Source organism: Triturus cristatus, chromosome 7 (genome assembly GCF_964204655.1).
Source record: "Triturus cristatus chromosome 7, aTriCri1.1, whole genome shotgun sequence".
NCBI lineage: Eukaryota > Metazoa > Chordata > Amphibia > Caudata > Salamandridae > Triturus > Triturus cristatus.
Genome location: NC_140590.1, coordinates 1,853,484,030 through 1,853,510,708, shown reverse-complemented (window position 1 = coordinate 1,853,510,708; position 26,679 = coordinate 1,853,484,030). Strand labels below are relative to the sequence as shown.

At 51.4% G+C, this 26,679-nt stretch overlaps 1 protein-coding gene across 1 annotated transcript in view; it reads left to right on the top strand.

The window, feature by feature from the left end:
• LOC146813453 (uncharacterized) overlaps positions 1-26,679 on the top strand; it is a 316,204-nt gene that overhangs the window by 142,725 nt on the left and 146,800 nt on the right. The window contains exon 8 of the mRNA XM_085620211.1: positions 14,693-14,809. Within this exon, the coding sequence (XP_085476337.1) occupies positions 14,693-14,809 (117 nt within the window). The remainder of the gene's footprint in view (positions 1-14,692; positions 14,810-26,679) is intronic.

The window sequence follows — 26,679 nt, the reverse complement described above, 5'->3', positions numbered from 1 at the left end:
TTTTGGCCTATGGTAGTTTTACTACTGCTGTTATAAGTATACCGTGGGACTTCCACTACGGCCTCGGGGATGATTCAAGCATGTGAATCTATGAAAGATACCAATACTGCAGAACCGTAGTTACGGGTAAGTAACTCATTTTCTTCTATGCCACCAGACTCTGATCCTAAGCTTCTTTTCATCTCTCAGGGACCCTTCCCTCAACAGTGTTTAAACACTATAAGGACTGTTGCTAGCAGATGTCTGTGACAGGTCCTCACCAGGTATGAGCCACGGGTTCAAGACCTGTGGAAACTGCACGCCGATGAACACAAAGGGCCTCAGGGAACGTGAAGTGAAACATTACGTCACTGAGCACAATAGACACAATGTCGGGACCGCTCAAAGTCCTGCTTCAAGTCTCGATCCTGGTCTATTTCCCCCTTCTCCTTTTGTGATGCCCCAATGGGACCTCAATCTTGTTCTTATGTATTTAATGTGTACTTCATTCCAGCTGCTCCACAGCTGTCCCCTATGTACCTTCACCATAAAAACCGTGTTCATAGTTGCCATCACCTAAACTCAGCGTGTGAGTGAGGTTCAGGCTCTGCGTGTTCTTCCACCATACACCACTGCCCACTGATAAACTGGTTCTGCAAACCATGGCATCCTTTCTACAAAAAGTTGTAACTCCATTCCACATCGGTCAAACCATAACCCTGCTGGCGTTCTATACTCTGCTTCTCCCCTCAAATGGAGAGCTCCATCGCTTGGACCACCAAAAGGGCACTCAGCTTCTACATCGATCATAACAAAGACCACTGGATGGATGATTAGCTCTTTGTGGGGCTCACCTGATCAAAAAAAGGCAATGCTGTACAAAAGTGTACCATTTCACACTGGATCATTCTCTGCATGAAGACCAGTTATGCATTGGCAAAGAAGCAGCCTCCAGAAGAACTGAGAGCCCATTCCACTAGGGCCATAGCTGCTACCACTGCTTTAGCACTCGGAGTGTCTGTCCTATACAACTGATAGGCACCTACGTGGGCGCCCCTCCAGATGTTTACAAAGCACTATTTTCTTGGCAGCCAAGTCTGCCGAGAAGGTCAATCAGCCTGCTCGATCCTGCAGGACTTTCTGGTTTGAGTCCGTTCATAGCCCAGCTCCAATTACATACTGCTTTGGTATCTGTTCACAAGGTGAGGAATCTGCGGCTAGAAGTCTGTATCAGAAGAGCAAGTTATTTACCTTTGAACACTCTTTAAGGTAGAGACTCTATCTAGCTGCAGGTTCCTCACCGTCCCTCCCATCCTCCCTGTTCTATGATTGAACTCTACCCATTAATAGGAATCTACACGCAGGACTATCAGTTTGCTTTTGGTGCGCCACGTCGGAGTGCAGACAGTCTTGAAAGGAACTGCCATCAGCACGCAGGAATTGTGCCTATATAGGCCACGCATGATACTTCCAAAGTGGAACGGCATCAGTGCGGATCCGCACGGCGCCACCTTCCAGCGCACACATGTACTATGGAAAAGATTCTGGATCCAGTCTGATGAGCATTCACAAACTGAGGAGTCTGCAAGATGACGAATCTGTAGCTAAATAGTTTCTACCAGAAAGAGTGTTACCAAATGTAAGTAACTTATTCTTCAGCAGTGACGGGGAATCCTCCTATAAGGAGGCAAGGAGATCAGAGGAAGAGGGCTGAAATGTGCTTAAAACAAAAGACAAATGAGACTTCAGGGAAAGGTTCTCCATTTGAGAATTTGCCCTGATATATGCTGTCTACTAGTTACATTGCAAAAACAACAGTTGGACAGAATGCAGAACAATGTCATACATTCACCCCAGTGCAGAGATCTGGGCCTAAATCCATCGTTTTTTTTGCTCACCGTGCCGTTCCAGTTTGAACCCAGCCATATGCAAATCAGTCTTGACCCTGTGCCTCATGGGAACAGTCCAGCCTGAACTGCCAAGCCAGGTCCTCCCTGGACTGGAAACAAGCATCCTAGGACCGGTTACGAGGTTTCACCCCTCTTCAGCCAGGATAGCTTGATTCCAGTGGCATGGAGAGCACGGGACCCACGTCTGGGCATACCCTTACCACTCGGGGTGACAAATGCAAAAACAACAGTTGAACAGAATGCAGAACAATGTCATACATTCACCCCAGTACAGAGATCTGGGCCTAAATCCATAGTTTTTTTTGCTCACCATGCTGTTCCAGTTTGAACCCAGCCATATGCAAATCAGTCTTGATCCTGTGCCTCATGGCATCAACGTGCACTACCTTACCCAGGCTGCAGTAGCAGACCTGTGGTGTCATTTTGGGTGGCTTTCCAGGGATGGCATAATACATGCTTCAGCTCCTGGTAGGCCTCTGGGGTACCTATGCCCTGGGTACATTGTATACCATATACTAGGGGCTTACAAGGGCTCCTCAGATCCAATCTGTAATGTACCTAAAGTACATAGAATCATTTTAGAGAGGAAGCAGCTAGGCTGGGGCCCTGAATAGCAGGGTCCCAGCCAGACTAAAGTCGAAAAACAGTGAAACACCAGCAAAAAGTGGGGGTAACCATATGAAGCAGATCCTACTCTCCTACACCCCCCCCCCCAAATGCAGGGACATTAAACTAACCTTGACCAGTTGAGTCTTCATGTTCTAAGTGGGAATGTCTGGAGAGTCCATCTGCATTTGGCATGGTTACTCCCAGTTCTATGTTTCACTGTATAGTCCACCCCCTGTAGGGAAATGGACCACCTGAGCAATTTGGGATTTTCACCCTTCATCTGTTTTAGCCATAAGAGGGGCTTATGGTCTGTCTGAACAATGAAGTGAGTACCAAATAAGTATGGCCTCAACGTCTTCAGAGCCCAAACCACAGCAAAGGCCTCCCTCTCAATGGCTGACCAACGTTTCTCTCTGGGGGTCAACCTTCTGCTTATGAAAGCTACTGGTTGATCCTGACCGTCATCATTCACCTGTGACAGTACAGCCCCTACCCCCAACTCAGATGCATCTGTTTGGACAATGAACTTTTTGGAGTAGTCAGGACTTTGCAGAATGGGAGCAGTGCACATGGCCTGCTTCAGGTCATCAAATGCCTTTTGACAGCTAGCTGTCCACTGAACCTTTTTGGGCATTTTCTTAGAGATTAAGTCGTTCAGGGGTGTCACTATTGATCCATACCCCTTGACAAATCTTCTATAGTACCCAGTCAGGCCTAAGAAGGCTCTCACCTGAGTCTGGGTAGTTGGAGCAACCCAGTCCATTATGGTCTGGATTTTGCTCTGCAGTGGTTGAACCTGGCCTCCACCTACAAGGTGGCCCAGGTACACAACCTGACTCTGCCCTATCTGGCACTTGTAGCCTTGATAGTTAGGCCTGCTTTTTGCCGGGCCTCTAAAACATTCCTCAGGTGGACCAGGTGATCATCCCAGGTGGAGCTAAAGACAGCAATATCATCTAGATATGCTGCACTATAGTCTTCCAGGCCTGTAAGGACTTGATTCACCAGCCTTTGGAAAGTGGCAGGTGCATTCTTCAAACCAAGGCCTTTACCACAAATTGATAGTGCCCACTAAGGGTAGAAAATGTTGTCTTTGGCTTTACATCATCAGCTAGTCTGATCTGCCAGTAGCCAGCTGCCAGGTCAAATGTGCTTAGAAACTTGGCTGAGGCCAAAGTATCTATTAGCTCATCTGCCCTGGGGATGGGATGGGCATCAGTCCTAGTGACTGCATTGAGACCCCTGTAGTCTACACAAAACCTCATCTCTCTCTTGCCATCTGTGGTGTGAGGTTTGGGTACCAGGACTACTGGACTAGCCCAAGGGCTGAGGGTTCAATGACTCCCAAATCCAACATCTTTTGGACTTCTGTCCTTATACAGTCCCTGACATGGCCAGGTTGCCTGTAGATCTTATTCTTCACAGGCAGACTGTCCCCAGTGTCCACTTCATGAGTGCACCAGGTGGTCTGACTTGGAGTCAGAGAAAACATATGTCTGAACTGACTGAGAAGTTTTCTGCAGTCAGTTTGCTGCTGGGTAGTGAGGCTGCCTGCCAAGGCTACACCATCAACTGACCCCTCATAAGGGTTCTGAGAAAGCAGGTCAGGGAGTGGGTCACTCTCTTCCTCCTGTCCTTCATCAGTAGCCATGAGCAAGCCCATGTCTGCCCTGTCAACATATTGTTTTAGTCTGTTGACATGAAGTACCCTGTGGGGAGTCCTAGGGGTTCCAAGGTCTATCAAGTAGGTGACCTCCCCTTTCTGCTCAACAATGGTATGGGGGCCACTCCATTTGTCCTGTAGGGCTGCTGGGGCCACAGGCTCCAACACCCACACGTTCTGTCCTGGCTGGTAGACAGTCAGTACAGCCTTTTGGTCATGCCAGGCATTTTGTAATTCCTGGCTAGCCTCAAGGTTTTTGGTTGCCTTTTTCATATACTCAGCCATCCTGGAGCGGAGACCAAGTACATAGTCCATTATGTCCTGTTTGGGGGGCTTGAGAGGTAATTTCCATCCTTCCTTAACCAGACACAATGGACCCCTGACAGGGTGACCAAACAAAAGTTCAAAAGGGCTGTAGCCAACCCCCTTTTGAGGCACCTCCCTGTATGCAAATAAAAGGCAGGGCAAAAAGTAAGTCCCATCTTCGCCTAAGCTTTTCTAGGAGACCTTTAATCATGCTCTTTAAGGCTTTGTTGAACCTTTGAACTAAGCATTGCATTGTGGGTGGTAGGGTGTGGTGAACTTGGAGTTCACTCCACACTCCTTCCACATAGCAGTCAAGTAACTAGACATGACGTTTGCATCCCTGTCAGATACTACCTCCTTAGGAAAGCCTACTCTTGAGAATACACTCGAGAGCTCTTGCCACCACAGGTGCTGTAATGGTCCTTAGGGGAATTGCTTCTGGGTACCTGGTGGCATTGTCCACCACCACCAGTATAAACCTGTGCCCAGATGCTGTCTGAGGATCCATGGGACCAACAATGTAAATCCCAACCCTCTCATTGGGAACCCCCACCACAGGTAGTGGTATCAGGGGGGCCTTTGTGGTTCCACTTGCCTTGCCACTGGCTTGGCAGGTCACATAGGAGCGACAAAACTCCTTAGTGTCTTCAGACATGTGGGGCCAGTGAGAGTGAGGAACAATTCTGTCCCATGTCTTGTTCTGGCCCAGGTGTCCTGCTAGGGGAATATCATGAACTAGTGTCAATAGGAAGCCCCTAAACATCAGGGGTATAACCAACCTCCTGGATGCACCAGGCTTGGGGTCTCTACACTCTGAATAAAGGAGTCCATCATCCCAATAAACTTTATGGGTGCCACTAGCATTCCCACCAGCCTCATCAGCAGCTTTCTTTCTGAGGGGTTCCAGAGAGGGGCAGGTTGTCTGCTCCTGGCTCAGATCAGACCTGGAAGGGCCCCCTGTCCCCAAGAACTCAACCTGATCAGGTTCAAGCTCCTCTGGGACAGTTCCTTCTTCAGGCTCAAGATCATCTCCCTGAGGAGACTGATCAGCATTCTGAGTCAGGTGGGAAGGCACTGCCTTAACCCTACTGCTCCTCCTCTTGTGAGGCACCTGATCCATTATTCCAGAATCCAGGGCCTGTCCAGTTATAGACATTTTGGCCTGTGACCTAGTCACAGCAAAGACATGAGCTGGGATCCATAACATTTCTGCATGTGTCCTGAGCTCCACTTCAGCCCAAGCTGAAGATTCTAGATCATTGCCAAGCAAGCGCTGTACTGGTAGGTCTGCACTTACCACAACCTTCTTAAGGCCAGTTACCCCTCCCCATCAGAAGTTAACAACTGCCAGAGAATGGTCTGTTCTGACATTGCTAGCATTGGTCACTTGGTACATTTCATCAAGTATAATCTGCCCAGGATCCACAAGATCTTTTGTCACCATTGTGACACGTGCTCCTGTGTCCCTGAATGCCAAAGCCTCTATTCCATTTATTAAATGCTGTTGTCTGTATTTGCCCAGATTACTGGGACTCACAAAGGGGGACATATCCATGCCCCCATCACTGACTAGAACAGCCTGAGATGGAACTATGACTAGGGCAGAGTCCATCTCAAAACCCAGGCTCAACCCTACTACACCCTTATTCTGGACATTACCACCACCAATTGTAGCTGTACTAGGGGGAACAGTTGCCTTAGGGGCAATGGTGGCTGGAGTAGATTCTTTGGACTTGGTGCAATCACTGGTCCAGTGAGTTCTGTTTACAAATTTTGCACCATGGTTTCTTTTGGCCTTTTCCCTTGTTAGACTGTGAATCCCCACCTGAAGAAGGTTTTTGGGGACCTTGTGAAGACTTCTGGTCTTTACCCTTCTCCCCACCCTTATCAGAGTTTTTAGGATCTTGCTTCTTGGTTTCACCACCTTGGTTCTGTACCTTCTGCCTCACGCTGGTTCTGAGCCACTTGTCTGCCTTTTTTTTTTTTTTGCATATTTATATAGCGCGAACTCGACCCGAAGGTATTGGAGCGCTTTACATTGCACCGTATTTACATTACACATTCAGGCACGGAAGATTAAGTGATTTGCCCAGAATCACAGGATGTGGATGCGACCTCGAGGCTCGAACCCTGGTTTCCTGCACCAGAGGCGGCAGCGTAGCCGACGGACCACATCCTCTCCCCAATTCTTTCCCAATTCTTGGGGAGAGGTCAGATCTGAGTCTACCAGGTACTGGTGCAACAGCGGATTCTGACAATTATTAAGGATCTGCTCCCTCATAATTAAATTGTACAATCCTTGCTAGTCATGCACTTTACTGTGAAGTAACCTACCTTCCAGAGCCTTAGTAGCACAATCTACAAAGTCTACCCAGTCCTGAGTCTGTGCCTTTTGGGTATCTCTGAACTTTAACCTGTATTGCTCAGTGGTTAGGCCAAGCCCATCAATTAAGGCACTCTTCAGACTTTTGTAATCATCTGACTCCTCCTCTCTAACAGTGAGGAGTTTATCTCTACCTTTGTCTGCAAAGGAGAGTCATAAGATTGCTGCCCACTGCTCCTGGGGGACCCTTTGTACTTTACAGGCCCTTTCATGTGCAGTTATCCATTTGTGGATGTCATCCCCACTCTAGTAGGGCAGGACAATCTTATTCAGGTTTCATTGGTCATAAGACCTTTCCCTATCTCTAACGATGTTGCTGCCACCATGGGATTCTAGTCCCACCTTTTTTCTAGCTCTGTAGAGCTCTAGGGCCTCCCTATCTAGGGCTACCTGCTTTCTTCTGATTTCAAGCTGAGCTTCCTCATACTTAAGCAGTCTCTCCCTTCTCTCCTGAGAGGTTTCCCTCCTATGAGAGGAGATTGAGGTCCCTACAGATGAGTTAGAATGGTTAGACTCCATGGAGGAAGATCTTGACCTTCTTGGCCCACCACCAACTCTCCCAGGAGGGACAAAGAGGGGTCCATTATGGTCCTCACCATCACTGTCTAGGGGAGCTGTATTTTCCAGTTCCAGATCATTGTCATCTGCCTGGCCAGCCTCAGAGGTCAGGTCATGGGGAATTTCACCCGCTGGCCTTTCCTCAGGTGCTGTCCCACCCACTCGGCCTAGCCCTTCAGATCCTAAAGATCTGCATAGGTCATCCAGCCTGAGTACCTCTATGAGATGCTGGGTGGTTGGACTTTTGCCTGTCTTCAGTTTCCTAGATGTACACAATGCTCTCAGTTCCATTAAAGAGTGTCTATCATACTGTGAATCTTGAAGCCCATTGGCTTCTGGCAAGGACCTACTGGTTCCTGGCCTTGAAGACATTACTAGTGTGGTGTGGTGTATTGCACTACCTACTCTAGTGTGGCCTACTAAACTCTCTTGAGTTGTAGAAAGGGTGTGCTATCCGTTAACACACAACTCTAAGTTCAGTAGAGCTTACTGTATTCTAAAGCTTGTATTATATGTACCTAGGGTACCTTTAGTGGTTTTCAGTTAGTTACTCAATTGAGATTATCTGGTAAAACAATAGCAAGCTGGAATCCCACACGCTGCACACCAATGTGAGAAGTTGGCCTGATATATGCTGTCCACTAGTTATAGTGGGCACCTTCTATCAGTCCAAACAACCCCTTATTGGTTATAGGTTAAAGACGACCTTTGTTGAAAGCTATCCTAGTGGAAGCTATGAAGAGCAGCCTTCAGGCTAAGTCTTGAAGGAATGTAAAGCAGCTTGTTTTACCAGTCTATAATCTCTTGAGTCACTAAATGAAAGATATCCACACCAGGTATATATATAAAATATATGTATTTATTACTAAACACACCCTCCTAGACTCTTTATGAGACTAGAGGTCAAAACACATAAGTTACACTTCAATAATCACAGTAAAATAGCACAAATACACGTCAGGCCCAAGGTGCGAGCCAAACCATATACTAAAATAGTGGTACAAGAACCACGACTTAACTAGACACAAGGCCTAGAGCCTGTAGAATCACTGGGAACCCAAGGAACAGCCCAAGGTAGTGACACAGGGGACCCACGGGGGCCATGTGCAGTGTGTGAACACAGCGCAAGCTCCCGTTAGCTTCTATGGGGAAAGTCGCGGTTAGATTTTTAAAGTTTAGGGACACTTAGAAATGAGTCAGGACCAAACCCTTATGGACTTAGGAAGTTCTAGGGCTAGCACCCACGGGAGCACCGGAGTACTTGTGTTACCTCACCCAGGGAAGCCGGGTGCATAGTTGTCTTTTGGTGTCGGGTCGCGTCGTCGATTTCAATGGGAGCTGGCGAAGAAGTGCTGCTGCCGTGAAGATGCGAAGTGTCCGAAGAGATCCAAGCCTGGATCGAAGATGAGAAGAACCTGAAAGGAGAGGGGACAGAGTCTGGGTCACTAGCCAGTGACCAGGAAGGCGATGAGCAGATGCCCACAGATGTCGGGTGATTTTTAGGTGAAAGAGGTGAAGCTTGACACTTCAGCCACGAGGACCAGGAGGCGTCGAGGATGACCAGGAGCTGGATTCGAGCTGTCTCACGAAGGATGTCAAGTGCTGCAGCGTTGGTGCCCGAATTGGACACAACAAGCCTTGGCAACAGCAACCCACGCAGAAACAAGAAAGATGCTTCGGTGCAGACCAGCAAGGTCTGTGAGACTCACCACTTGGTAGGGAGTCTGGGCACGTCTGGAGCAACCAGGAAAGCCCAAGGAAATACAACGGACCAGGGATCGCGAAGGGACCTCGAGATGAAACACAAAATGGCGGCCCACAGGTCACTCGGAAGCACCAGGCTGACAATCTTCGGTGGATTCAGTGCTCGAGGTGGGGGCTACAAGTCAGCCTAAGCACGACTTCAAGAGACGTCAAGAAGTCAATGCACTTGCAAAAGTGCACAGTGATCAGGGGTTCCGGTTCCACGCTACTCGCGAGGGCTGCGGGTCTCAGCTTTGCTGGGGACTCGGGTCGGCCTCTGAGATGTCTGGAAATCCTCTTCCTGGGCTGCAAATACTTCGGAGTCCGGCGGGAGCTTCGATAATGCAGACCGGCAAATTGCTTCGTTGGTGCCTGCCAAGCAGGGGAGTCACTCCTTGACCCCAAGGGAGATTTCTTCAGTCCTCTGGTCTTGAGCAGAGTGTCGAAGGTCCAGGATTCGGCTTCAGAGTTTCGTCCAGGGTAATCCAGTGCTGTCATGTCTCACACTCCCACACCAGTTTGACACCAAACACAACATGTTTCCGTGCAGCCAATCCAAAGTTAGCATTTATCGTTTGGTTATAATGCACTTAAGAGTATATGGTCAGGCTGCACTACAAACCGCATCAGAGAAGGGTCTCCGAACGCTGCAGAGGGGCTCTGCTCAGGCAGGGGCACCCCCTCACATAAGAACCAAGTGCTCTGCCTTCAGGATTGATAAGGCCTGCCATAGGAGTGACTTATAGGTTTATATGTGTGTATATATATATATATTGATATAGGTAACCTATATCACAGTAAGGGGTGCATGCACCACCTTACCCAGGCTGCAGTGGCAGACCTGTGGTGTCATTTTGGGTGGCTTTCCAGTGCTGGCATAATACATGCTTCAGCCCCTGGTAGGCCTCTAGGGTACCTATGCCGTGGGTACATAGTATACCATATACTAGGGGCTTACAGGGGCACCTCAGATCCAATCTGTAATGTACCTAAAGTACATGGAATCATTTTTGAGAGGAAGCAGCTAGGCTGGGGCCCTGAATAGCAGGGTCCCAGCCAGACTAAAGTCGAAAAACAGTGAAACACCAGCAAAAAGTGGGGTAACCATGTGAAGCAGATCCTACTCTCCTACACTCCTCCTCATTAAACCCCCATCCAAAATGGACTTTAACAGTTCTGAAAAATGAGTTCATGGCATTCGAGAGTTGTTGACATTGGCATCCTAGCATGCATCCCCAGGATCAAAATTGTTGTTGAAAACCATCCCACCTTCAAAATGCTATACAGTAATGATGTCCATGACGTTGAGGATTCTAGAGACGGGAAAGATTTATTCAAAGATTTCTTTAGCACTGAAGCCTTCAGGGAGGTTTCTATCATCCTCGCAAAAGTTATAGATGTCACAGAAAGACCAGCCTCCTATTTAAACCTGAAAGGTCCTCGTTATGAGTTGTCTGGACCAGTACCCCTGGAAGGAATACTGCTTTGCTGTACAAGAAGTAGTCTAGTGTTCCAGACATGCTAATCGTGTATCTGGAAACACCCGACAGAGTATTCCAGAGTCAGGAAACACTGGACCCAGATTTACAGGCACAAATCCACACCGAGTGGAAAAAACCCAGCAGGAACATCCCTCCATTCATCTAAGGCTCTACTGTCACAATAGTCAGATAATGCCCCCAGCATTACCTCACCCTCTGACACATATTCCCCAGCCCACAGCACTCCTCCAGTGCCATTTACTACCTGTTTAGAACAGGTGGTGAATGACAGCAGAAAAGGGAAAGTTATTATGCTTTGACGGGGGTGCAGAAAACCATTCAGTATTCTCAGATCCACGTGTTCATGCCCATTCCAGCGTCGGTAACTTGTAATGTTGTTAGTAACTTCTAATAACATTAGTAACTTGTAATACCGTTAGTGGGTTGCCATTCCACTGCCCACCTCCCTGGGTTCCTTGTGCCAAATATCAGTCTGTAAAGCACGTTCACCACACACGGGAGCTGGCTGCACTCGGTGTATCAGGCAGGTTCACCAGTCATGGGCTGTGGCTTCACTCTGTGTTTCAGGCAGGTTCACCAGTCATGGGCTGTGGCTTCACTCTGTGTTTCAGGCAGGTTCACCAGTCATAGGTTGTGGCTGCACTCTGTGTTTCAGGCAGGTTCACCAGTCATAGGTTGTGGCTGCACTCTGTGTATCAGGCAAGTTCACCACACACGGGAGCTGGCTGCATTCGGTGTATCAGGCAGGTTCACCAGCCATGGGCTGTGGCTGCACTCGGTGTTTCAGGCAGGTTCACCAGTCATGGGCTGTGGCTGCACTCTGTGTTTCAGGCAGGTTCACCACACATGGGAGCTGGCTGCACTCGATGTATCAGGCAGGTTCACCAATCATGGGCGGTGGCTGCACTCTATGTATCAGGCAGGTTCACCAGTCATGGGCTGTGGCTGCACTCTGTGTTTCAGGCAGGTTCACCACACATGGGAGCTGGCTGCACTCGGTGTATCAGGCAGGTTCACCAATCATGGGCTGTGGCTGCACTCAGTGTATCAGGCAGGTTCACCACACACAGGAGCTTGTTGCACTCTATGTATCAGGCAGGTTCACCAGTGATGGGCTGTGGCTGCACTCGGTGTATCAGGCAGGTTCACCAGTCATGGGCTGTGGCTGCACCGGGTGTATCAGGCAGGTTCACCGCACGCAAGAGCTGGCTGCACTCAGTGTATCAGGCAGGTTCACCAATCATGGGCTGTGGCTGCACTCGGTGTATCAGGCAGGTTCACCACACACGGGAGCTGGCTGCACTCGGTGTATCAGGCAGGTTCACCAATCATGGGCTGTGGCTGCACTCGGTGTATCAGGCAGGTTCACCACACACGGGAGCTGGCTGCATTCGGTGTATCAGGCAGGTTCACCAGACATGGGCTGTGGCTGCACTCGGTGTATCAGGCAGGTTCACCAGTCATAGGTTGTGGCTGCACTCTGTGTTTCAGGCAGGTTCACCAGTCATAGGTTGTGGGTGCACTCTGTGTATCAGGCAGGTTCACCACACACGGGAGCTGGCTGCATTCGGTGTATCAGGCAGGTTCACCAGCCATGGCCTGCGGCTGCACTCTGTTTCAGGCAGGTTCACCAATCATGGGCTGTGGCTGCACTCGGTGTATCAGGCAGGTTCACCACACACGGGAGCTGGCTGCACTCTGTGTATCAGGCAGGTTCACCAATCATGGGCTGTGGCTGCACTCTATGTATCAGGCAGGTTCACCACACACGGGAGCTGGCTGCACTCGGTGTATCAGACAGGTTCACCGCACACGAGAGCTGGCTGCACTCTGTGTATCAGGCAGGTTCACCAATCATGGGCTGTGGCTGCACTCGGTGTATCAGGCAGGTTCACCAGTCATGGGCTGTGGCTGCACTCGGTGTATCAGGCAGGTTCACCAGTCATGGGCTGTGGCTGCACTCGGTGTATCAGGCAGGTTCACCAATCATGGGCTGTGGCTGCACTCGGTGTATCAGGCAGGTTCACCAGTCATAGGTTGTGGCTGCACTCTCTGTATCAGGCAGGTTCACCAGTCATAGGTTGTGGCTGCACTCTGTGTATCAGGCAGGTTCACCAGCCATGGGCTGTGGCTGCACTCTGTGTATCAGGCAGGTTCACCAATCATGGGCTGTGGCTGCACTCTGTGTTTCAGGCAGGTTCACCAATCATGGGCTGTTGCTGCACTCGGTGTATCAGGCAGGTTCACCAATCATGGGCTGTGGCTGCACTCTATGTATCAGGCAGGTTCACCACACACGGGAGCTTGCTGCACTCTGTGTATCAGGCAGGTCCACCAGTCATAGGTTGTGGCTGCACTCGATGTGTCGGGCAGGTTCACCACACACGGGAGCTGGCTGCACTCTGTGTGTCAGGGAGGTTCACCGGCCATGGGCTGTGGCTGCACTCGGTGTATGAGGCAGGTTCACCAATCATGGGCTGTGGCTGCACTCGGTGTATCAGGCAGGTTTACCAGTCATGGGCTGTGGCTGCACTCTGTGTTTCAGGCAGGTTCACCAATCATGGGCTGTGGCTGCCCTCGGTGTATCAGGCAGGTTCACCACACACGGGAGCTGGTTGCACTCTGTGTATCAGACAGGTTCACCAGACACAGGAGTTGGCTGCACTCGGTGTATCAGGCAGGTTCACCACCCACGGGAGCTGGCTGCACGCTGTGTATCAGGCAGGTTCACAGCACACGAGAGCTGGCTGCACTCTGTGTATCGGGCAGGTTCACAGCACACGAGAGCTTCACTCGGTGTGTCAGGGAGGTTCACCACACACGGGAGCTGGCTGCACTCTGTGTGTCAGGGAGGTTCACCAGCCATGGGCTGTGGCTGCACTCGGTGTATCAGGCAGGTTCACCAATCATGGGCTGTGGCTGCACTCTGTATAACAGGAAGGTTCACCAGTCATAGGTTGTGGCTGCACTCTGTGTATCAGGCAGGTTCACCACACACGGGAGCTGGCTGCACTCGGTGTATCAGACAGGTTCACCGCACACGAGAGCTGGCTGCACTCGGTGTATCAGGTAGGTTCACCACACACGGGAGCTGGCTGCACTCTGTGTGTCAGGGAGGTTCACCGGCCATGGGCTGTGGCTGCACTCGGTGTATCAGGCAGGTTCACCAGTCATGGGCTGTGGCTGCACTCTGTGTTTCAGGCAGTTTCACCAATCATGGGCTGTGGCTGCCCTCTGTGTTTCAGGCAGGTTCACCAATCATGGGCTGTGGCTGCACTCGGTGTATCAGGCAGGTTCACCAATCATGGGCTGTGGCTGCCCTCGGTGTATCAGGCAGGTTCACCACACACGGGAGCTGGCTGCACTCTGTGTATCAGGCAGGTTCACCAGTCATGGGCTGTGGCTGCACTCTGTGTTTCAGGCAGGTTCACCAATCATGGGCTGTGGCTGCCCTCGGTGTATCAGGCAGGTTCACCACACACGGGAGCTGGCTGCACTCTGTGTATCAGGCAGGTTTACAGCACACGAGAGCTGGCTGCACTCTGTGTATCGGGCAGGTTCACAGCACACGAGAGCTGGCTGCACTCTGTGTATCAGGCAGACTCACCACTGGCTGCACTCTGTGTATCCGGCAGGTTCACCGCACACGAGAGCTTGGTGCACTTTGTGTATCCGGCAGGCTCACCGCACACGAGAGCTGGCTGCAGTCTGTGTATTAGGCAGGTTCTGCAGTCATGGGATGTGGCTGCACTGCACGCTGACTGGTTCAATTGTATCAGCTAGTCCTGCCAACGTAAACTTGGACCACAAGTTGTTGTGGTTGGCATCTTTGAGACCCTTTTGAAGTGAATGCGTATCCTTTATCAGGTGATAGGGTGCCATGTCCCGGATTCATCATTAAGCTCCACCATATGCAAACTGGCAACAAATAACTCCGGTTCGTGCCTGCCATACAGTGCCACTGCCCTTTCAGCCATCAGACCTGATACTCATCGCTAGACAGTATTAACGATTTATATCTGTTATATTTTTCTTACAGAGTGTTACCCTGGCATCAGTCCTGACATTTTATTATCGATTAAGCAAGAGGAAATGTCATATTACAGAAACCAGTTTGCATCAAAGGAAATTGAAAACAGCAAATGTCCCAGCACAGGTGAGTGAATGATTAATAATTTATTTAAAATATGTTTAATTGTACTATTTCTGAATCACTAAATATGGACAGGTTGCAAATTCCATCCATTGTTTCCTTACATGTTCCACATTTGAAAACTTACCTTCTTGCATTGCCCATAAATGTGTAGCTAGCAACAAACAATAACATGTTGCTTGCAAACGCCCCTTACCCGCTACCACTGGCTTCCTGTTTCATTGTGCTGTTAATAATGAGAACGTTTCATTACCCAGTTTAATGAATCACAGTTTCCATTGTTGCAGTGACAAAAAGAGATGAAAGGCTGAGTATTCTGGAATGAAGCCTGTGAACTACTGATAGTTCTGACATCAGAGTTGACTGTCTACCCTGCTGGGATATCAGTACTAGATACGTGTGGGAGGATCCTTATCCTTGGCTTTGGACCAAGATTGAAAGCCTGCCAGGAGAGGACTGACACCCTGATTATTTATGGCAAGCTTCGACTCCCTGTCCTTGATGCAGGGAAGGACTGACACCCTGATTATTAATGGCGAGCCACGGCTCCCTGTCCTTGATGCAGGGAAGGACTGACACCCTGATTATTAATGGCGAGCCTCGGCTCCCTGTCCTTGATGCAGGGAAGGACTGACACCCTGATTATTAATGGCAACCCTCCCCTCCCTGTCCTTGAGGCAGGAAAGAACTGACACCCTGATTAGTAATGGCAAGCCTCCTCTCCCTGTCCTTGAGGCAGCAGAGGACTGACACCCTGATTATTAATGGCAACCCTCCTCTCCCTGTCCTTGAGGCAGCAGAGGACTGACACCCTGATTAGTAATGGCAAGCCTCCTCTCCTTGTCCTTGAGGCAGCAGAGGACTGACACCCTGATTATTAATGGCGAGCCTCGGCACCCTGTCCTTGATGCAGGGAAGGACTGACACCATGATTATTAGTGACAAGCCTTTGCTCTCTGTACTTGAGGTGGCGGAGGTGTCACCTCGGGTATTAACACCAAGCCTCAACTCACTGTTCTTAAGGCAGGGGGAGGACTGACACCCTGATTATTATTGGCGAGCCACGGCTCCCTGTCCTTGATGCAGGGAAGGACTGACACCCTGATTATTAATGGCAACCCTCCCCTTGAGGCAGGGAAGGACTGACACCCTGATTATTAATGGTAACCCTCCCCTCCCTGTCCTTGAGGCAGGGAAGGACTGACACCCTGATTATTAATGGCAACCCTCCCCTTGAGGCAGGGAAGGACTGACATCCTGATTATTAATGGCGAGCTTTGGCGTCTTGTCCTTGATGCAGGGAAGGACTGTGTTAGAAAAACCCCACTCCCACACCATGAAGGGTGGTGGTAACGGGGTCCATCCAGACATACACAGTGGTAGCTTGGCTCGAGTGGTCAGGGGTCAGGCACCGTGTTAAGCATACGCAATACCCACACAATAACCATGCGTGCATCCGTTCCAAAAACGACACTACACCTTAAAAATTATGAAAATATCTCTGTGTTTATCTTCTTTTCTCTTAGTTGCTGATTAAATAAATAATAATACAATCACAGAACACAAGGCTTTTCCTTACAAAGTGCAGGTCAAATAAATAATAACACTTTACAGGTGCAATAAATAGGTTCAGGTCAAATAAATACTGTGAGGGAATAAATACTGTGCAGGAATAAGTTAGCTCAGGACAATAAATACATTACAGGAATAATTTAGATAAATACAATAAATACAGTACCCTCAATAAATAATATCAGCCAACAATGACATTTGTAAAATCAGATCACATTTTAAATACTATGGGCTGATTTGGCCCAGTCACAGCTTGTGGTTAGGTGGATGGCCTGAGGGTGTCTCACCTAGCTTGGGTAAGGCTGAGGCTAAAACTGAGGTAGATCAAGGGTAATCTAGGAATCTGGCTCTCCCAAACTACACAACCCCTCACACAGGTCACTGTATCAGTCTCAGTCCACCCCTGGCACTCCCAGGCTGGTTCTAACACCTCTTTATCCCTTAGGATGGTCTCTTAGAGCTCCACAGGGCCTTAGGCGCCCTCTATTCCACTTACTGCCCTTTTTATGGAGCTCCGACGCCGCTGGAGTCGTGTCGACGCCGTGAGGCGGTTCCGGTTCGATGTTGGCGGCCTCGGCTCGATGTCAGTTCTTGACGACGTCGATAGGCGGCTCCGGTTCGATGTCGGCGGCCTCGGCTCGATGTCGATCTCCGATTCGATGACGTCGGGCAGTCTTGGCTCGATGACGACTTCGAGCGGCTCCGGTTCGATGACGTCGGTCGGCCTTGGCTCGATGTCGACCTCCGGTTCGATGACGTCGGGCTGTCTTGGCTCGATGTCGACTTCCGCCGGCTCCGGAGTGCGACCTCCACTCCCGACCTCCGGCACGATTCTCTTCAGGTTCCGGCGACTCCGGAGTGCGACCTCCACTCCCGACCTCCGGCACGCTTCACCTCGGTCTCCGGCGACTCCGGAGGGCGGACTTCACTCCCCCGTCGACGCCGCTCACTTGACCTCAGGTGTCTTCCTCCTCGACCTCTGGTACTCTCCACGACCTCCGTCGGCGCCCTCTCTCGACCTCTGGCGGCTCCGGGTACGACGTCTGCTTTCCAGTCAGCGCTGCTTCTCCACCTCGGGCTCCAGGTCTCAGGCTTCTCGACGTCGGACTCCAGGTAGTTACCAGTTACCAGGTCAGGAACTTGCTGTTCTTTGCTTTTAAGGCCTGTTCCTGCTGTCCAGGTCCTTAAGATGGTTTTTCTTGCTTTCTCCCACACAGGGCTCCAGGCTGGGCTCAGTCAGTAGGGACTAGTATCAAGGGTGGGTTTATGGACCCCACTCCAGGCACAAGTTTCCACCCCTGCTGCCTCACTCCTTCCTCCTTCAGGTTTCTGCTCCTCTCTCTTCACCAGTCAGGTGCCAACTGCCAGCTCCAACTGTCAACTCTGGCTTAGCTTCCCAACATTCCAAACCGCCTCCAACTGTCACAGGGTTCCAGAATGTTGCAGAAGGTTCTAGTAGGTTCCAGTGGGTTCTGATGATGTCACAGGTGGCCACCATTTTGTGCTCCAGGCCCTCAGACAGAAGTTCCAGGGGTAGATAAAATGGCTCCCTGAATCTGCATCAATACTAAAAAGTCTGGTGGTTCCCAAAAAGGAAAAATTCTAACAGGGTTTGAGGCAAAAGTGGGACAAAATAAATAATGATGAGGAGGGACCACCCAAAGGGCTGACAGGTCTAACAGACTGACATCCTGATTATTAATGGCGAGCCTCGGCTTCCTGTCCTTGATGCAGGGAAGGACTGACACCCTGATTATTAATGGCGAGCCTCGGCTCCCTGTCCTTGATGCAGGGAAGGACTGACACCCTGATTATTAATGGCAACCCTCCCCTTGAGGCAGGGAAGGACTAACACTCTGATTATTAATGGTAACCTCCCCTCCCTGTCCTTGAGGCAGGGAAGGACTGACACCCTGATTATTAATGGCGAGCCTCGGCTCCCTGTCCTTGAGGCAGGGGAGGACTGACACCCTGATTATTAATGGCGAGCCTCGGGTCCCTGTCCTTGAGGCAGGGGAGGACTGACACCCTGATTATTAATGGCGAGCCTCGGCTTCCTGTCCTTGATGCAGGGAAGGACTGACACCCTGATTATTAATGGTGTGCCTCGGCTCCCTGTCCTTGATGCAGGGAAGGACTGACACCCTGATTATTAATGGCAACCCTCCCCTCCCTGTCCGTGAGGCAGGGAAGGTCTGAGACCCTGATTATTATTGGCAAGCCTTCCCTCCCTGTTCTCGAGGCAGGGAAGGACTGACACCCTGATTAGTAATGGCAACCCTCCTCTCCCTGTCCTTGAGGCAGCAGAGGACTGACACCCTGATTAGTAATGGCAAGCCTCCCTTCTCCCTTCTCTCTGTAGGAGAGTAGGGTCTGCTTTCTATGTTCACCCCCACTTTTTGCTTTTGCTTTACTGGTTTTCGACTTAGATGTGGCTGTGGTCCTGCTAATCAGACCCACAGCCCTGCTGTTCGCTCTCTAAATTAATACTATGTACTTTAGGTGCATAACCCATTTGGATAGGATCACCTTATTGGCCCCTGTACAGTGTACCTTAGGTACCCAGGGCATAGGTGTACCCTATGCCTACCAGGGGCTGCAGCATGTATTATGCCACCCCTGGCCTGGCCTTCCATTATGACACAACTGGCTGATCACTCAGCTGGGGCAAGGTCGTGTAATCACCCCTTGCTTAGGTGTAGTATTCCTATACCTATCTTACATATAGACACATGTGTACCTATCAGCCACTCCTATGGCAGGCCTTAACAATCCTGGAGGCAGAGTGCTTGGTAACATGTGAGATGGTGCTCTAGCATGAGCTGAGCCTGTCTGCAGCTTTCGGAACCATGTCCTTATAGTAGTTCTATGATATAGCCTACCATATACTCTTAAAGTGCCTTATAATCTTTTTTTTTTGTTGATTTTTTTTATTAGAAACCGTTGGTACACGATAAAATACAGACAAGGGCCTACAACCACCAGGGCCGGCCGCTATAGAGTCCGAGGGCCCGCAGTGCAACGCCACACATTCAAATGAACCAGAGGCAAAGCTCCCGGCAGTTCGTGAGCACATGTAACAGGCCGTGGCCATAGGCCAGGAGCAATCGGAAAAAACAGTTTCATTTTCTATTAAATATAAAACACACTCAAGGCAATGAGAGTCCGAAATAGCAGCGTGCTCTTCCCAGGACGGGGAACAACGTACAGTGTCCAAAGCAGTTCTTGTCTGGAAGCGGTAAGGGGGGGCAACGGGAAGACAAAGCATGGAACACACCTCACACCATCCCGCAGAATGCGTGGCTAGGGGAACACAGCAATATCGACCTCTAATGGCAGAGGCGGGGTGCAGATACGTCCACGATATAAATTCCATGGACCCCATACCTTAGTCCATTTCCCTGGCTTGCCTCTCGCCACATACACCGTCTTTTCCCTAAACATACACCAGTCCAAATTCTCCTTCCATACCTCGATCGTGGGCGGCCTCGGGGAGCCCCATAGCTGTGCAATGTTACGCTTAGCCACCATGTACCCCAGAGTCACCCACTGCGTCTGTGCCGCATTATAATCATTCGGTTCCCAGACATTCAACAAACACCTCCTAGCCTCTGGCAACAGAGCGACGTGCGTGACCTCCTCCATTACGGTGTGGATACCATTCCAGAATCGCACAACCTCCGAACACTCCCAAAAGATATGAAGAAAGGTACCCGGCAGGCCACATCCACGCTTACACAGTCCATCCATCGAGTAACCCATACGCAGCAAACCGGGCCCCGTGACATACACTCTACGAAGGATCTTCAGCTGTACGAATCGTAAGCGGGCCGGGATCGCCACCTCTTTCGGGGAGGCCACCGCCGATACCCAGTCCTCATCGTCAAGTTCCAAGCCATCGCCCGTCCATGCCTCCCTCAGACGGAGCAGCAAGTCCGCGCGATCATTAATGAGTTTCTTATAAATCAGAGAAATAGTGCTGTCGGGCACGTAGCCATCCAACACTCTATCCTCCAGTGGGGAATACTCGGGGATAGCAGCAACGTCCGGAAAAACCGAACACAGCGCATGGTAGACTTGCGCATACCGGAAGTACTCTCTATCGTTTAATTTATATTCAGTTTTAAGCATTTCAAACGTTTTGAAAGACCCCTTCGCCCAAAGATCACCCACCTTACATATACCAATCATATCCCATTTCTCAAAGCCTTTCGATCTCCACAAACAACCCAGCCGCCCGGAGGCATACAACGGCGTCGCCCGAGTCAAGCGATCCCTCCACCCCATTGCAGCATTCGCCGCGTGCCACACACGTACCGCAACCTGCGTGGGTCCTGTCAACCGCGTGTCCGGGGTCACCGAGTACAGCGCCCTATTATAATCCCCACCCGGGAGCAGAAATTTATCCTTCTCGAAGGCCGGATTCAAGGCAGGACCGTATATCCCGTGGTTCACCGCCGCCAACTGAGACGCCCAATAGTATCGTTTAATATCGGGGAGGGCGACCCCCCCATCGTACCAAGGAAGCGTCAACTTGGCGAGAGCAATCCGCGGCCGCCCGTCCCAAAACAGTTGGCGCTGAAGACCCTCCACCTCCCGGAAATAACGGGCCGGCACGACATCTAGAGTATTTTGCAAAGCATACAAGAAGCGAGGTAGCGACATTATTTTAAACAATGCCGCCCGTCCGAGCGGCGAGAGCGGAAGTCGTCACACCTCGCGACGTCTGCCTTTAATCGCTGGAGGGGAGGGAGAAGGTTTCGCTCATAGCGGACCGCGGGATCCAGAGAGATAAAGATTCCCAAATATTTGAACCCCAGTGTAGCAATCTGGATGGGGTAATCCCGTGGCAGGGGGGGGGCCTCGCCCGAGAGGACGTAAACACAGGACTTGGCCCAATTGATGACCAGGCCAGAGTTGCGACCAAAAGAATTCAGTACGTCCACCAATACAATTAGCGACTGTCGGGGAGAGGTGAGATACAGAAGGATGTCATCCGCGTAAAGGGAGACACGGTCTTCAAACTCCGGCGTCCATCTAATGCCTCGCAGCGACGGCTCCCAACGCAACCAGGCGGCGAGAGGCTCCAAAGAAAGTGCAAAGAGAAGGGGTGACAACGGACATCCCTGCCGCGTACCTCTCCCCAGTGCGAAGGGAGCCGACACCCTACCATTCACCACCACCTGAGCCAGTGGGTCAGCATATAGTAATTTTACCCAACCAATAAACTCAGGGCCGAACCCAAATTTCGCCAACACGGCCCAAATATACGGCCACTCCAAGGTGTCAAACGCCATAGTAGCATCTAAAGATGCCAAGATGGCCGGCTCACGTATAAACTCCGCTCTAGCAAGCACGCCGTGCAACCGCCTCAAATTCAGAGCGGTATTCCGATGGGGTATGAAACCGGACTGATCCTGATGAATCAAGTCGCCCACGACCCGAACCAGTCGATTAGCCAATACCTTAGCCAGAATTTTGGGTTTTGCGTTCAACAGCGAAATGGGCCGATAGGAGGCGCAGCGATCTCTCGGCTTCCCCTCTTTGTGTATCACAAGTATGTTGGCGAGGCGTTGGTCAGGGGGGAGGAAGCCCGCCGCACGTGCCGGCGAAAAACATGTCCCGAAGATACGGCGCTATCTTATCGGGACGCAACTTATATAGTTCGATGGGAAGACCATTAGGACCCACAGCCTTACCCGATGCGATCGAGCGAGTGGCCAGAGCGATCTCATCTGACGACAACTTCGCCTCCATCAATACTGCATCAGCCTCCGATAGGGTTGGCAATGCAATGTCTCTAAGCAACAGATGAGAATCCTCCTCCGAACGCACAGAAACCGGAGAGTATACCCCGCGGAAATAATCCGCAAAGCAGTCAACGATCTCCACCGGGTCAGTCACACGCACTCCATCCATTCTCTCCACAACGGGCACCACCCTGCTCGCTCTCTCCTTCTTATCCAACCAAGCAGTCAACTTTCCGGCCTTATCCCCCACATCATACAGTCGTCCTTGCTGCTCTCTACTCATCCCTTTAGCGGCTTCCGTGACTAGCGCTCTATAATCTGATTGTTTGAGGCTGTAAACGTGCAATTTCTCTTCATTAACTCCCCGTTCCAAGTCCTCCTCCATTTCAGCTATTTCAGTTTCCAGGCGAACCACCTCTGCTCTCTCGCACCTCTTAGCATGGGAGATAAGGGACAAGGCCTGCCCCCTGATCACCACTTTATAAGCCTCCCATAGGGAGACGGCCGACGACACAGACCCCACATTATCATTGAAGTAGTGATCAGTGAACTTGACCAGTTCCGCGCGGATCTTAGGGTTACGTATATACCAAGGGCTAACGGGTGCTACTCTCCCCTCTGCCCCAGGGACAACCTTCAATTGCAACCATATAGGGGAATGGTCAGAAATACCACGGGCTAAATGACGCACCTCCCCAATCATACCAGCTTGGATCGCCGGCATAAGCATATAATCAAGTCTCGAGAGACTCCCATGAGCCCCCGACTGAAAGGTATATTGCGCCTGTCCCGGGTGCATCAATCTCCAGCAATCTACAAGTCCCAAGGTGTCCAAAAAGCCACCCAACCAGGCCTGAGCCCTAGGGAGATCCCTGGGGGGGTGACGGTCCTCCAACCCGGAGACAACAGCATTAAAGTCACCCCCCAACACCAGAACCCCCCCAGGGAGTCCCAGGACCAAACGCCCCAAATCAGCAAATGTAGCCGTCTGTAACCCCGGAGGCACATACACAGCAACGAGCGAAACAGTCCTACCCTCCCATCTCCCCACCAGTGCCACATAGCGCCCCCTATCATCGTGAAGCACCTCGTCCACCTCCAATGGGAGAGAGGCCCTAACCAAAATGCCCACTCCCCTAGAGCCAGAAGTGAAACCAGAGTGAGCGGCAAGGCGATAGCCCCTCCTATTTAGGGCATGGAAGGAGTTCCCAATCAAATGTGTCTCCTGCAGGAAAACAATGTCGGGCGAAGTCCGTTTCAAGAACTGCAATACCACCCCGCGCTTGATCCTGTCCCCCAGTCCATTTACATTCCACGAAAGGATTCTCAATCCCCTACCCCCCATCCCACTCCCGTGCATGATACCCACATCCTGGAAAGCACAAACCGGATAAGTCAGCAGAGAACTTCACATTGCCTTGCGAAACAAACAAACAATCCCCAACAACCCCCCTCCCCCACAATCCCCAAACCACAACTCCCCCCTCCCTGCACCCCTGCTTGAGCCCAAACAGCCCCCCCAACTCGCAGTGTGCCTGTCGCCCTAACATATACCACAAAAAGAACCCCAGAAGGAGGAAAGGACCCCAATAAGCTCCCCACAACCCCCAGGCATTTGGAGGGCATATTGTGCCAAACTAGGGTCCAGTTGAGCCAAGGTACAAAACGTCACCAGTCCAGTCCATCACCAGGAACCAAGTTCTAGTCCTGCTCCACCAAATCCTGTCCGCTCTCCGCCGTCCGACTGTCTCGATCCTGTCCCCGAGGCAGGGCATCCAACCAGTCTCCAACCGCCTCCGGACGGTCGAAAAAGTGTGAGCGACCCCGGAACTCAACCCGCAGCCTAGCCGGGAATAACATCGCATACTTCAGCTCCATGTCCCTCAAGCGCCGTTTGACGCCCAAAAAATCCCAGCCGTTGTTTTTGGACCGCTTGCGTGAAGTCCGGGTAAAAGCTGACATTAGAGTTCTCAAACTTCAGCGGCCCGGCCACCCTCGACGCCTGAAGGATAGCATCCCTATCCCGAAAGTTAAAGAGTCGGGCGATTATAGGCCGCGGGGGAGCACCCACTTTGGGCGCACCACCCGGAATCCTGTGGGCCCGCTCCACCGCAAAGAACTTGCTCAGTCCCTTGGGCGCGAGACGATTGGTCACCAGATCCTCCACAAAAAGATCCGCAGCAGATTCCTCCGACCTTTCCGGCACTCCAATGATACGAACATTGTTCCGTCTAGCCCTGCTTTCGGAGTCCTCAAGTCGACGGTCCGTCAGGTCACTGGCTAGCCGCAACCTACGGACCACCGTCTGCAGGGCGGCCACGTCAACAGTTAGACTCGACGCCGCTTGACTCAAGGAGTCGACCCGCTCGTTAGTTTTGGTCAGGTCTGCCCTGACCAAATTCACATCGATCAGGAACGCGTCCAATTTATGAGCCAAGGTATCAAACTGCTGACCCACAGCGGTCTTCATCTCCTCAATGGCGCCTATGACGTCCAGCAAAGTCAATTCTGACGATGGGTCTGAGACCTCTTTAGACCTCTCAGGCGATTTATGCGAGCCACCAGGGGATCCCTTTGCCTGCGCATATCGATCCATATTATTGACCTGGGTATAGGCACCCCTCCGAGTTGACTTGGGTTTCGACTTGTCTCCGTCTAGTCTCGCCGCCATCGTCCGGAGGCCACCAAGGTTGGCACCCGCCCGCACCAGGAAAAAGGGGCCAGGTAGCTAATTCAATTGAACACAGCCGTCGCCGACAGTAAGCCCATGTATAGTCCGAGAGTCAGGCCAGACACTCCGCCGTCCGCGCCCCTCTGAAGCACCAAAGTCTCTCAGCCGATATCAGAAAACGAGCTTGAAAACGAAAGTGAAAGTGCGGGGTCCGTGACAGGTCGAGCCCAACCAGCCGCTGTTGTTCACTTCGTACCCGGGCACTTCACCAGCTCGAGATCGGGACCAAGGCAAGAGCAGGCCGCAAACTTCGGAGTGCAACCATTCCGGTTCCCGGCGTCCGATCCGGATTTGGAAAACTGGAGGCACCTCAGCGCAAGTTCATCTGCAAACGCCCGTCGAATAAACCAGGATTAAGTCAGGATAGACGTGGGAGGTTGCGGGGGCCCTCGAGAGCCGTAAGCCTACGCAGCCATCTTGGTTGCGCGCTAGGCTCCTCCCCGCCTTATAATCTTAAACGGTTGTGGTAACTATGGTTTGGCTTTATCAAAACATGTCGTGTAAGGTGTCTAACACTTTGGAATAATACCCCCATCCCATTTCTGGGGATGAGGATATTATCCCTCCCTTCTAGAGGGAGAAGACCTGTTGAAACCTACTTACCCGGGTAAAGTTAACCAGAGCCCCAGCATCACAAAATGGATGCTGCTGCCACGACACAAGTCTGACCTCCTGCTGCTGGGAGTGATCCCGGCACGGGAGGCTTGGACAATAGGTTTCCTGCCTTGGGAGGTGCGAGCACCACCCCAGACAGGCCTTAGTGTATTGGGGCAGGGAGGGTTGAATGAAACGAGACACTGCCTGGGGCACACAAGGTGTCCCATGCATAGTCCAGTTCAAACCGGTGCTGGGGCACACCAGCCCCAGTCCTGGCGCGAAACTGGACAAAGGGAAGGGGGTGTAACCACCCCCCTCCCAGGTCCCACCCATAAGGCATGACCTAGTAGGCAACCCAGCCCCCCGGATTAGTATAAGAGTTGTAGCTGGGCCTCAGGAGATTAGTTTATCCTGAACCTGCAACATGAACAGAAACTCTGGACCTTCAACATTCGACGAAAGAAGAAGACTGAAGAATCTCCCTTGTGGCCAAGGAGTGGCTACCCTGTGCAAACAGGCACCATCAAGAGACTACCCTTTGCTTTGCTGAAGTTCTACGAGGGACCGACTGCAAAGCCCGACCAGAGCCTTGACTTCCAGACTTCTCCGACCCTGATCCACATCCACAGCCGAGCTGAGATCCGTGGAGGCGACGAGAGACGTGGGACCGGCTACCTGGGAAAAGTGGTGAGTATCTTCCAGCGCAGCTTCTGAGGTACCCTCGAAGTTGTGCACCGGGGATTGAGAAGCCCCAACCCCAAGCACCATCTGCACCGAAGATCAGCCCCCCACACCCCACGAGTCCTGCGTGGGGCCCTTCTGCATTTTCCTGCTTGCCGCGTCTGTCCGGTTGCTTGCCCGTTGGCTAGCGGCCTTTGCGACGACACACCTTTAAATCTTCACTGCTGGTTTGGCTCCTCCAGACTGGCTCCCGCTCCTCTGCAAAAGAGAAGCACCCCAGACCTTCCTGGTCTGCACCAGAAGCAAGTCCTCCATTCTTCGTGGGTTCCGCTTGCCAAGGCTTGGTGAGTCCTAGTTCAACTTCGACGCCGCCGACAGCAAGAGCCTTCGTGGGACAACTCGTCTCCTGGTACCCGTGGCTGCTGCGACAAGCTTCACCTCTTCACCTGCAATCTTCACGACATCGCCTGGTTCCACGTGGTCACTGGCTAGTGACCTTGACTCTGTCCCTTCTGCTTGCAGGTACCCTTCCTTCTTGATCC